Source organism: Odontomachus brunneus, unplaced genomic scaffold (assembly GCF_010583005.1).
Source record: "Odontomachus brunneus isolate Ranch 3 - 2012 unplaced genomic scaffold, Obru_v1 Obru_scaffold_098, whole genome shotgun sequence".
In the NCBI taxonomy this organism is placed as follows: domain Eukaryota; kingdom Metazoa; phylum Arthropoda; class Insecta; order Hymenoptera; family Formicidae; genus Odontomachus; species Odontomachus brunneus.
In genome coordinates, this window is record NW_022639548.1 from 562,921 (window position 1) to 576,808 (window position 13,888).

At 43.9% G+C, this 13,888-nt stretch overlaps 1 protein-coding gene across 10 annotated transcripts in view; it reads right to left on the bottom strand.

Annotated features, from left to right (window-relative positions):
• Positions 1-13,888, bottom strand: part of LOC116848714 (RNA-binding protein Musashi homolog Rbp6) — a 926,784-nt gene that overhangs the window by 170,040 nt on the left and 742,856 nt on the right. For all 10 annotated transcript variants that reach the window (XM_032825098.1, XM_032825097.1, XM_032825095.1 and 7 more), the window contains one exon: positions 908-956. In XM_032825098.1, the coding sequence (XP_032680989.1) occupies positions 908-956 (49 nt within the window). The remainder of the gene's footprint in view (positions 1-907; positions 957-13,888) is intronic.

Consider the following 13,888-nt stretch of genomic DNA (forward strand, 5'->3'; position numbering starts at 1 on the left):
TCTCAACGAGAGGCGAGAGGGGCTTGAGAATCGAGCTCTGCCCTATATATTACCCCGGCCGCGCGATATTTCATTCATCGCGACCTCTCGATCTCCTCCACCTTTCCTCCTCCCCTCGTACTCCCTAGTCGATTTTCAATTGGGCATGCGCTCCTCGCGCGATCTCGATAACGTTTCTATCCCGCTCTTCTTTCTCATTCCTACGGTTAGCGAAGTGCCGCGCAAAAATTTCTCGAGCGCGCTCGTTCGCTCGCTCGCGTTCCGTCTGCAATTGAGAGCTTTTAATCTCGCGATGATCTGTCGATTTTACATCGGGTTATCGTGGATACGTAGGGCAAAGACAACGAGAAAGAAAGAGGGAACGAGGTTTGCCCTTCGTCCATCGTCTCTCGGATTCCCTCCGATTTATGTTTCGTAAATATTGCATGGGAACTCTGTAAAAATGAGGTCTTCGCTCAAGAGACTCGAAGTCCCTCGGGCCTTCAAAGGCAGTTACGATTATCTTTTCAACGTTGCTTGCGTTCCTTTTCCTCTCATTTTTTGTTTTCTCTCCTTTTATTCCCTGCCGAGCGCACCTCGGCCGCGATAATTTCTCCTTTGCGGCTATCGATTCGCGATTCGTTCGTGAATTCGCAAAATGCCATCACGATCTGTGTAGACGAGCGCGCGCACTCCCGAAATTTATGTTATTTATCTTTCCCCGTATTTACCGCGGCTCGCGATTTACAGTGATTACTAATTATAGCCTCAACTCGGCTCGTTAATTACCCCGCCGGCGGAATGGCGACATTATTGACTCGTTAAACAGGATAGTTGCGGATATATTTCCGGTGCGTTTGCACGAGTTCAAGTTCTACGGCGATTATTCGCGAGCTTTCCGAAACATAAGCACGCATATTGCACTTACCTCTATGCCTGTTGGTTTGCTTGTCGAACATCAGCATGGCATCCTCGATCTGAAATGCAAAACGGAGCACTTGGTCAGAGAAGGGTTGTTTCGATGAAACGCATAATAAATTCTGTTTTGATCTCCAATCGAGCTAGATCTAAGCCTGACATTTCTTTACGGAGTAATCTTTTGCGACTCTGTATACTTGTGTTCGTAGACAGATTGAATCGGAGTTTCGAGCTGAAAGAGTGCGTCCAAGTTTAAGTTCATTTTGCGGCATTCGAAGTCTTAATTTTTTTTAAGTGACTTATTTATGACTAAATTAAAGATATGTAAGTATCAAAGTCGTCTCATTTGAGAGAAAATGATCCAAAAAATACGTACTCTGTCAAAATAAATGAAATCATTAAGATCTTTACAGAAAACGTACAAGAAATGTTGGAAAAAGAGTGGGATGAGAGAACTTTTATCAGTAAAGTGTTATAGTACACGGATTATAAATATTAAGAATATTTATTAATTTAGAGTGATCTTTGTCAAGCTCCGATTAACTTAAACGTCAATCGATTAATCGTTATAATTAGCAGAATTGACCAATATCTAGCCAATAGCTATTTTCTGGTCGCAATGGAATTAATCGACGATTAAATTAATCAGAGCTTGGTAAAAGAGTCATCCTAAATTAATAAATATTATTAGTTTTTATAACCGTATCATTTTATTGATAAAGACTTTCATCTTTCTCCCATTTCTACGCAACATTTCTCTATGAAGGTCCTAACGATTTTTCTCCGATCAGAATTTCCGTTTTATTCTGACGTATCTTTTTGGGCCATTTTCTCCCAAATGGAGAGGCCCATCACATTGATAGTTATATATAACTTTAATCTACTCATCAATAGCTGCAATTTTATAAAAAAATTATTTGCCATTGCGAATGCCACAAAATGAGACTAGAAAGCTTATATGAGAGCTTGACCGCTCTCTTTCTACGAAATAAGCCGTTCGTTGAAATTCTCGCGGTCGATTCGCATGATGATTATACGATGATTATGGATGAATTATTAGTCATCCAGGTAACCGATTAATTATGTGGCTCTAATATGATTATTAGATGACCTGATCGCAACAGTATCATCATAAATGTATAATGATGCTCCAGTTGGCAGGCTAACGATAATGCATATGATCGATTTCTCGATTCGCGTTAGAAGTCGATTAAATGGCCGCTAAAGTGTCGCAGTTCGAAATTATTCGCGCGTTCGATCGATCGGGGCTGTCTTCGCGCGGAATTGACGACGCTCGCTCCATCGTGAAGTGAGGCGTGGGTGATTGATTTTTAACCGGTTCCGCGGATGCCGGTCAAATGACGAATAAAATCCTCCTGTATCCTTGCGAGAACTGCGTACGTGTCGTAAAGCACATTTGGCCAGAGATTTACGGAGCGTGTTGCTGTTGCGAAAGGAGAAAGGGGGACGGCCGGGGGTGACGGTGGACTGCTCGGTACGTTGTCGGTGGTTGAAACGCGCGAGCGAAGCGCCCCGGAGAGGCGTAGGAAGAGCTAGTAGGATTTATGGGACAAGAGAAACAATAGGGATTACCCTTACCCCCTTCGTCGTTCCGCAACTTTGCTCCCTCCCCCCTCACTCACTCTCTCTCTCTCTCACACACACACGCAGCTGGAACTATCGGTAGTCCGTGGCGTAAGAACAATGTGCGATATTCTTCCCGATGACGCTTGAGTAACCGCACGAATTCTCACGTGTTCGAAACAGACATATCGTCCATCTTTCATGGACACATCTCAAATAAAAGCTGCAACAGTGTGTAACGCTTGCGCGTTGCAAAAGCCCGCCGAGTCGAATTCAACGGGGATCGTGACGAAACTGGTCGCAAGTATATAATTATTTCTCGGCAACCATCGACTCAACATTCCTGTCAGCCGGTGAGAATGTTGAAGCGCGCGCGCAGTAATGACAGTCGTCAGATTCCCGTTCTACTTGGTCGTCGAATTGCGTAATAAAATTTTAATGAAATCCGCGCGCGCCACGATCGCGCCGTGGAGCTCGCGAAAAAAATGCCAGGGGGAATCGAGTGTCTTAGCTGACATTTGTCGCGACTTTTGTTTTCCGAGGGATGACACGCCCTTTACGAGGGAGTCGTCGTCAACGACGACGACGACGACAACGGGGGCAACGGTGGAACGTGGGGACGGCGGTACGGGATTTTAATGAAAACGCAAGAGGCGTCACGGCGTAAGACAAGACTGTGCCACCAGGCAGAGGAGCCTGCCGCACCGTTGCTTATGCTTTTCTATCTTCTCCTCTTACAAAGTGCATGTCCTTTCATTATTCCTTAATGTTGCGGCCTTTGTTGCGGTCGCTGTACCGATGTATTCCCGACGGGAATCGCTCCGACTCTCTCTCTTTCTCTTTCTGTTCCCCTCTTTCTTCCTCTCTCATTCGATATCGTGGGCTTTCGCGTCGCCGGTTAGCGACTTGCGTCGGAGAGATTTTCCTGTTTCGATCGTCGTGCGGAAAAGAGCGTCGTCCTTTTATTTCTCAAGTCTGTTAGCGTTTTAGCCTACGGTGATGTCTCCGTGCGGATCCTTTCCTTCCGTCTCCAACTGCAATCGGTAGTACGTAAGCTCTTTGCTTTCTCTCGTTCAACATCGTATTTCATCTTGATCCTTGAGTCACCATGGGCGAAGAATCATTTCTTTTTTGCTGCCGCGAAAGGACAGTTACTTGGTTGTAGTGCGCGTTCGGTGCTGCCGCTCCATCTATCCATCTCTCTCTTTCTCTCTCTGTTTGTCTGTCTCCCTTCAGCGACCGGTAGCTTCCGCGAACTGGCAATCGCAAATTCTGCTCATTATCTCGAATAATTATCGCAGGTCGCAATGCAGTTTTGCGGGTTTCGCGTGTATCGCTGCATTACAAGTATCTATTTCCTGCGATATGTAATATTCAGCGCACCCGGCGCATTATGCATCCACGTATTTACTTCATTAAAAATACACTGCTCGGATGTTTAATATTGATTCTATATAAATTAATATAATTATTGTATGGTGCATTACCGGTGACGTCGAGCACGAGAGATAACCGAATATTATACAAAACGCTTGTTATTTTACCGCCCGTCCCGTTCCGTCCCTCCGCCTTCCCTCTCCCCGCATCACACCGCTATGAGGTGATTTTATGCTTTACGAATTTCTATTTCTTTCCCGACGATATATCCCGACATCTCTCTCCCGACATTTACCTCGATGGAAATGGCGTTTTAAAATCTCGCGTTTTCCCAGGCGTAACGCGTACGCACGTCGGAGCAGGTGAAGATAAACCGACGGGCATTGCGACGGGTGAATATCCGACTGCGTTAATTGGGGGACGGGGGGAGGGGGGGAGAACGGGCGGGAATCGTACCGACGAGAGAAAAACTCGCCGCGGACTTTTTCGTCATGACGGTCTACTTTCAACAAGTGGAATCAACACTCCGTTCCAAGGGGAGGATAATTGGGTCCGCCGAGGATGGGAGAATCCTTGTTTGCACGCAGATTGAAATTCCGAGGACGCGCATCGGCGTAACTTTAAGGAAACAGCGATAACGGGAGAATGTAACGCGAAGCGGACCTTGTAACTTCGACCAAACTTCTTCTCTTTGCGTGAGCCCGGAAAATACGAACTACGGAAAGGTTATCGCAGCGAAGGAGAACGAGGTAAACGAGAGAGAGAGAGAGAGGGGGGGGGAGGAAGAGGGAAAGGGAAAAGGGGAAGGATGGAAGACAGGAGTCGGCGGCAGCGTCGTCCCCGAGGGGCAATCGAGTTCTGGTGAGTGGGCGAGACGTACCTTATTACAAGTTCGATTCCACCAGTGTTACAGCTCTCGGTGGACCGAGCTGTAGATTGCTGTCTTACTGCCCTCGCCCTTTATATCGCGAGACTCTCCCTGCGCGAGGGAAGACCGCGTCATTTCCCTCGGCACCCCTCTGCCGGATTCGCATCGGCACCCCGGCCTTAGAGTCTCTTCATTTGACCGACTAATTTAAAGGCGCGTAAAAGCGGGGTAGCGGAACGCCATCTCGCGGTGCCGCTTCTTTTTTTATTCGTTGGTTTCGACCCTTGTCAACGAGGTCCTCCGACATAAGACATAGGAAACGTATCTCTGCACCACACAGAGTGGATCCTCCACTAAGCCTTTTCCAAAGAACAATGAAATTCTTCTCGAATTCTTTTCTTTTCTCACGCAATTACGCACGAAGGAAATATTACAGCCTTTTCTTCTTCAGTAAAAGAAATAGGCAGTCAGTAAAATCTGTTTTGTTAAGGAACATAGAAAATTTTCTAAATAGCATATCCCAATTCTACAAATATAAAGCACGTATGAAATGAAAGGATAATCATTTCAATTTGTAAAAAATACACGCAGAGCATATGAAATAAAAGAATAGTCGATTACTGCGGGATATCGATTTATACTTCGGTTACAAAATTTACAATAATTTTGCTATAAAATTCCCTCTGTATAAATTTTACTAGGAACATGGCAAATTCTTTAATAGCACATTCCAGTTTGTGAAAAATACATACGAGGCATATAAAATAAAAGGGTAGCCAATTGCTGTAGAATGTCGATCTATTCCTCGGCTACAGAATCTCCAGCAATTTTGCTATAAAATTCTCTCCGTGCACAGCGACGTTAGAGCGCGTCAGAACGTAGTTCTGTAGATCTCGCTCGCTCGCTGCGAAGGCTCGTTATAATTTCATTAGGTCGCGCCCGTCCACGTTCAGTCGCCACTAGCAAAAGTGCATTGAGACCTCAATTGAGATTACATCGTAATCCTATTCATAGGTTAGTTCTAGGGCATCCTACAGTCGAGTCCCACCCGGTAAGCAATACGTTCTCGTTGCGTCAAAGGCGGATCGGATTGTTAACCTTCCGATGTACCGCGAGAACATCCATAACGATCCACGCCACGTGTAATTTTCACACAACGCGCGCAGAATTGGTGTTGCTTGGACAGGGTTTCCATTTTATATTCATTCACACTCTCACGTTAGATATTCTGGTTATACGCGAATCACAGAGTACATCTCCAACATAAATTAGTAAAATTAAATTAACTTGTTCTTTTTTTAAGTGACCTCCTTGTTTCATTCACGAAAAACTATACATTTATTCATGGGCGCGCGCGCATGAATTATTACTGCGTGCCGTAATCCGTTTTATTGGCGCCCCATTGTAAAATAACGAAACCGCCGGTGCGCGGCCGGCTCGAATTTCCGACTCGCAATTACATACGATAAAGAGCTAGCCGAAATAACGCACCGAAAATGCTTATTTTTCCGCGCTAATGATCGTTATTAACGAGCATTATCGAGAAGGAAATGCAGCTGACCTCTTTCGCGATAAATACCGCGCGAATAAAAGTAAAATCGTTGCGGAACACCGGGGATCGTGAAATTCAAATGCGAGGGAGATATGTCGCTCTCGCGCATAAATATTTTCGTTCCTGTTCCCTTGCGGCAAATATTTTTAGGCTTTTATTTCCCTCCAAAATATTGTAAGAAGCGCGTTAAAAATAAAAAAAATACATATACATATACACCCGCCGCGCCGTTACCAATAATGCCGCTCGGCAAACTTTACAGTACTCTATTTGCAATTCATCTGTTGATTTTATCCTGCGTTCCATTGGATCTCGCTCCGTCGCTAACATTTTCCGATTTGCCTTTGCATTTCACGGTAATCCCAAGGGGATGTGGGATAAAAAAGTGTCCGTTAAATATTTATATTAAGAAGGGAGTTGCGTCCGAGAGAAAGAGAGGGAGGGAGAAACAACGAAGACAACGATCGCGAGCGATTTATCGCGGCGATGCCTGCAACATTCGTTTCGTTGAGGGAGTATTTCATCGCGCGCAATTTAGGGCAAACGTGGAATATTTACGACGAAATGCGAAACATTTGTCCTTTTCCTTCCAGTCGAATATTCGCGTGGCAATTATCATTTCACGACGCGAGAGATCAATTGTGCTTAGGTTCAGATCTGGAAATCTTAGTACTTAAGAATTTACGCTTCTTGAAGATTAGTGGCTTAACCAACTTCATCGAGAGAACAAAATGGATGACCTAATTAAAATTATAGTTATTTTTGGTTCCAATCATATTTTTCTTGTAAAATGATAGTAAACTATCGCTAGCCAAAACTAGTTATAAAAGCAAAAGCTAACTATAATTTTAGTTAGATCAATAATTTTTTTCTTCTAAAAATATTTGGTAAAATGCGTATAAGATTATTATCACTAACATTATAGAACTAACATAGTAGAATTTATTAAAAAAAGATAATTTTCTCAACCGTAATTTATAGTAATTATTTCCCTATGTAATTATAGTTACAAATACCAAACATTTTTTTCCCATTCATTCAGTGATGATTTGAAATGACTACGTGATTCTTCTTAGGATGGTTTTTTTTTTCTTTTTAACAAGCGCATATTCCGACTTTCCTCTTTATTATTCTATCTTCTTTGAGAAACTTTGGGATACAAAATACATCTAATTTGTATTTATCACGAATTAAACAAGATGCAACAATTGAAGTAAGTCAAATTATCTCATTTTGCTACGAAATACTACTTAAGAGATAAAAACATGATTCATCCACAAGAGTTTTCTTGAAAACGATATCTCGAAACGAACCAGCATTGCGTCCCGGACGAAGATAATTCTCGATCAATTCGCCGCACCGCCGACAATAGTTTCGTAATCCGCGTGTCCCAAAGTCCCGGATAGCGTGCAGGACGCACTGCGAATCCGCGCGTGAAAGCCGAAAGTTATCTCAATCGATCGCGACATCGAATCGAGCGCAACGAGCCGAAGCGGTGATTCCCATTTTCGGCTGTTTCTCCCGGGATCCACGTTGCAATACGATACGCGTTTCGAGTGCGCGAATGTGCGCGAATGTGCGCACGGGGTACGCCATCCAAAGTGCACTTCATGAAACTTATCGCCAAAGTTCACAGAACCGGATACTTCGGCAGAGCATGGTTCGGCTTCGGTTTGCTTGAATTCATTTTCGAGCGCGGGGCATCGAGTTTCCGCAATCCCCCATTCCCGCGCGCGTGGCGCGGTAGCTCGCATTGTGTATGTGTGTGTGTGTGTGTTCGTGTACGCGAGCCTTTTTATTTCGTTTCGCTCCTCTCCGTTCCTCGCTTGTCCCGGGCTCCCTTTTCGAAGATAAACGAGAACGAACGCGCGGGCCGCGCTTCGAGAACGCTCTCCATCGGGGCTTTATTTCCCCTTGCCCCTCCCCCCCGCCCGAGTTGATTAAAGGCCGCGCACCACCGCCGCCGCCGTTGTGAAAGTTACAAAGTCGGATTCTATTACTTGTATATATGCGGTTGAAACAATTTACGGTCGCGGCTCATTTGCGGCAAAATTGCGAATCGTGACATCGTTTTGACGCACGTTCCAAATTAACGTGTTCATTAACAGGTATATATGCCGCATGGTATATGGCGGTCGGCGTTATTTTAGAAATATTTTTCCGTCGTGCACACACGTGCATCACCGACTACATTGTCGTCGCCGTGGGCGCGAGCGCGTTGCAAGATAGAACGTACGCCAAAATCTTTCCCCGTTCGCTAACAGAGCCATGAGATCGTCGAAAGTTGATGAGACACGTCGGTTTAAGGAGTTTATTCAGGGAGCTATATTCAGAGTATTTTCAGAACGCATCAAGGAGCGTATTTTCTATGGCGCGTCGAGGGTGCTACTCACAAATTCACTAATTTCTGGACAAAATTATGTTTTTATATATTAATTTCCCTACACTGAGAAAAAAAGTCAATATTTGTAACTGTAATCACATTGAGAAATAATTACTGTAAATTATGGTTAAGAAAACCATTTTTTGTATTAAATTCTACTATAATGTCAGTGATAACAACCTTATATGTATATTATCGCTAATCAAAACTAGCTATAAAAGCTAAAGCTAATTATAATTTTAGTTAGATCAATAATTTTTTTCTTCTAAAAATGTTTGATGTTTGTAATTTTAATCACGTAGTGAAATAATTATTACAAATTATGGTAAAGAAAACCATTTTTTAATTAAATTCTACTACTATATATTAGTAATAATCTTATATGCATGTTACTACTATCATTTACGTATTGGAACAATCAAAAAATATGGTTGCGGCCAAAACTAAGTATAATTTTAGTTGAATCAATCTTTTTTCCTCTTAGTGTGTTGGAACTAATTTCATAAAATTACTTTGTCATGTTTCACTCGGTATAATGTTACTCAAAGCATAAAACAGCAATTTTGTGACCTACGATCGATCACCACGATAAACGTTACGTGAAAACTATATAACTTGAAACATTTTGCATGAATAAGCTCCTTAATATCGCGCGAGACTTCCTCGAGCCAATGTCGACACAGTCCATTAGATTTGACTAGGTTACTCATCCGAAGGTTGACGTCCTGACCCTCGGTCGTGGCGGAAGGGGTGCACAGGATGGACGTTTATTTTGTTGCAATGTCACCAGCTTAATCAAGGTGTTTTCGGCCGCTTCAATTTCGCCGTCGTGTTCCTCCGTGACTCATGCGATTCGGCCAACCCTGGCTGAATAATGACCCGGGAAGGTCGAGATAGGGGCGAGGGACTTAAGTAGCTCGCGAGAGAGCGGACACGCGGCGAGGGTCGATCCGGTTATTCGACAACACGTAAGTCGACTCCGCCTACGTCGATGTTCCCGACCAGGCCGAAGAAGGAGGGAAAATTTGCCGGGAAAACTCCGGCCGCTCTTCCGACAAACAAATCGGTCACGTTGGGCTCGCTCCATCGCTCGATACTCGATCGATATCGAGAGCGAGGAGAGCCTTCTCTGCTGGGGGATATGCTCGGAGGTCGAGACTCGCGAGTGAAAAGGGTGGTTTTTCCCGCGGGGATAACTTTCGCGGAAAAAGGAGGACTCTCCTTTCGGTCCTTGATAAACGAAGCCATCTTCCTCTCGCCTTCCTCCTGCTTCTTCAACTAAGTCTTATATAGCGCGTTTCTTGGCGCGAGCTGGATAATGACGGTTCTCAGAGCAACGTCCACTGGGTGAGTCTCGGCTCAGAACTCGGGCCCGTTTGCTCGTGTAGCGTGGCATGGCCTGGCATGCACAAGACGCTTGTCGGCGGGAAATATCGACAACGTGCCCCTGGGCATCTTAACGTCGCCAGGAGTCTCGGGCAGCAGTCGAGTCGAGTCGAGCGGGTATCAATCCTGCTGGATAAATGCTGGGTATCGGGACCGGCGTACGCGATCGAACTCGAATACGCTTGTCGGCGAGGGCAGCCGTAAGTAATTGCGCCGCGAAAGTTCGATATTCCTTTTTACGCCGGGTAAATATAGCGGCGCGCGCGATGTATGTGTGAGTAACGGACGGAGCACCCGTGTCATAGTGCCGGTCGCTAAATGCGGTCGTATTCATATGCCATACTTAGCGCTAGGTAAAACTCACGAGAGAAACGGTAGCGTTTAAATGTCAAATGTGAATACGGTCTCGTATTTAGCGCGCTAATTGTAAGGTACGAATATGGGACATAGACATCTTTTTATTCGATACACTTTTTTGCCTCGATATAACAGGTCACATCCGTAGCCTGCTACCCGCCATGGCCAATATATAATATGCATCTCGTTTCGCTCTATCAATTTAATGTTTCGTGAAACTTACTATTCTTGCTACATGCTACAATATATATGATATCAAGCGATCGATACTTTGTCTGAAACTAAAAAAGAGAAAAGGAAAAATAGAGAAAAATGAAAGATCTCGCATAAAAATTTCCCAAGCACAGCATGGATCCCGAATAGAATAAAATTTGTTCCAAAATTAGTTCAAAATTAGTCCATTGTGATACTAATTGGGAAATCCCATTTTTAAAACTAACTATTGTGTTTTATAATAGAATAAAAAAATAAAAAAATATATTTTGAGAACATTGAATATTTTACTGAATAATGAAATTATTTAGGAAGTCAAATATGTTTTATTAAATCTGAATAAAAAATGAAGATTGGTAAATATTGGTAACACTTTGGGTTTTTCCACTTGGAAATCTCTCACATATTTGAAATATCACGCTATAAAAGCTTATAATTATTTTCGAACTAGCTGTCAGTTGGATCCTAAAAATTTTTTATGGGGATGTTTTGTTCAAATTTAAATATAAAATAAAGACTAAAAAGAATATTGGGGAAACTTTTGGTTTCCACTTGAAATCGCATGTTTGAAACATTACATTTCTAGCCAGAACCTATAATTATTTTGGGGAAGCAGATGCCAATTAGATCCGAAGAATTTTCTACGTGCGATGTTTTGTTCAAATCTAATATAAAATGAAAATCAGAAAGAATATTGCGAGAATGAGTTGAGTTTCTCACATGAGACAACATTTCTAGTCAAAACCAATTATTTTGAGGAATCTCAGGCTGAATGGCAATTAGATCTCAAAAAATTGCGGGATCGTGCGCGAGAAGAAGGTGTCGGCGATATTTCGCGCGAGGACAGCGCCGTTATTAGCGGCCGTGAGCGATCGAAGCCCGCGTAATTATTCGTCGAATGTAATTCCAAAAGTGAATGTAATTACGAGCGTACAAAGCTGCATCGCGCTATGAAAGCTTCCGCTCGTGACAAGGGCCAGATCGCGCGCGATTACTTCTCTCGTCTTTCCGCGGCCCGTAAAACGAATTCTCGACGTTTACGGTGCCACTCGGACAAGCGTCGGTTGCCTGCCCCCGACGGTGGTTCCTCTTCATCGCCCCCATGAAGAAAGATCTCTCTAATCTTCGAACGAGGTAACTTCGCGTTTCACCCTCCGGCTACACCCTGCCGACCTCTTTCTTACGCGAACCGTTGAGCGTCATTTGTAACTTCCAACCCTTTTCCTTTCGGGCGTTAGCGCTGGAACGTCCCGAGGGTCGTTTTGACCCTCGACCACATTCAAATACGTGGAAACGACGAAAATATCTCCCGGTAAGTGAAAGCGGAAACACGGAGAAGATTCGGTTAAAATATATATATATATATATATATATATATATATATATATATATATATATAACAGAACAATAAAAATAATATAATTTTCTTTTTGCGTTATTAATTTTATAGTAAATGGAAAGCCTCGTAATGACGGACTCGTTTCGACATTACAGTTACTGCCAAGACTTTAACTTGACCAACGACAATGTTTGTGAAATTCTCTCGATACGAGTTGTTTCCTCGTGATATTCGCGCGAATCAAATGTCTTCTTTCTCGCACGTTTAATAAAAAAGCCTGCTATTTCTCGAGAATTAAGCAACTATTCTGATCCCCTGAAGGACGAGGGCGAATACTCGGTGTTACAGCGTGGCGAGATTTAATATCGTGGCTTCTAGAGCCGACCGCCGCGGGAAAGAGGCGAGATGAGAGTAATCCGCTCTTATATTTCAAAGCTTGATACATAAGAATCCCATAACAACTCGAGGCCTGTCTTCGCTTTCCAGCTAGCATAGCGTGACCCTTATTATGATACTTCAGGAAACAGGATAATCGCCATCCGACGATAATCGTTTAACTAAGAGCGATATTAATACTTTCGGAGGAAACGCGGAATATTTAATTCCTCGTCAAAGACAACTAGAGCGCAATCGGTTCGCGAATGGATCAAAATAATGAAAAAACAAAAATAGTAGACGTTAAGGCTAAGACCGAAACCGATTAATCTTGAGATTGATCAGGAATGAAAACCTATCTTTGAAAAAAGGTTAATTGAAGAATGCTTATGTCTCCTCAAGCATTCTCGTGTGTCATTCTTGCAACAAAAAAACAGAAAAATAATTAAATATGAAATTAGAAGTTAAATTGAAGCGGAAAACCAATTGACAACGGAAGCAACAAACGTTAAAATTAGGATTGAAGCTGATTAGGATTGAAATTGATTAGGAATGAAAATCCAACTTTGAAAAGAAAGTAATCGAAGAATACTTGTATTTCTTTAAGAATTCTTGTACCATGCTTGTGAATAAAACTGGAAAAATAAGTAAAAGTTAAATTATAAATTAAATTAAAACAGATAAGCAATTGAAAATGGAAGCAGCGAACGTTAAGGTTAGGAGCGAAGTTGATTAGGGCCGAGATTGGTCAGGAATGAAAATCCATCTTCGAGAGGAGGGTAATCGAATGTGTCTCCTCAAGTATTCTCGTGTTAACTTTGCAACCCTTCATGGAGCGCGACACTCGATCAGTCGTGCAACAGCAGCACCATCTATCAATATCTCCGAGCTCTTCGAGCAGAATGAAAAGCGGTTTTCGCACGCACGAACAGAGGCGAAAAAAAACACAGGTGTCGGTGTCAATATGCCGATTGCTAGCGAGCTAAAATACACACGCGGCAATTTTTGCGGCCCGGCCGAATTCCGTTTGAAGCGCGTCGAAACGTGCGATGCGAGCGGTCGGCCATGGTCGCTCGTTGTAAACATCGGAAGATCAATGTTACTCCGGCGATGACTGACGATGAATAGCTCCGGCTAATCCGTTTATTTCCGGCCAAAATTCTGGCCCGACGTTCCGCCGCACGACTTTCGCCCCCGCGGCGGCCCAGCCGCCACCGCTCGCGCGCGGCTAACGCGCTGATCAGATATTTATTCGTCAACGCGGTACGCCCGATGGAAAACGGATCGGCGATCGCGCGACGCCGTGCTAATGAAAGCGCATCGTAAACGCGAGGGAGAGCCGAGTGGTGGCGCGAGCTCGCTCGCTCGCTCGCTCACTCGCTCGCAATCGATCGCGAGTGGCGCTGAGCTGCGAACGGGCAAACAGAACACGCTGTTCCCGATCGTTGCTCGGGCGAAATAACGGCCGACCGGTAGCTACTCGTATAAACAAATCGTTTGCAGTCCGCACAGAGACGCGTGTTTGTTGCTGCGGTGCGCGGCGGGGGGGGGGGGGGG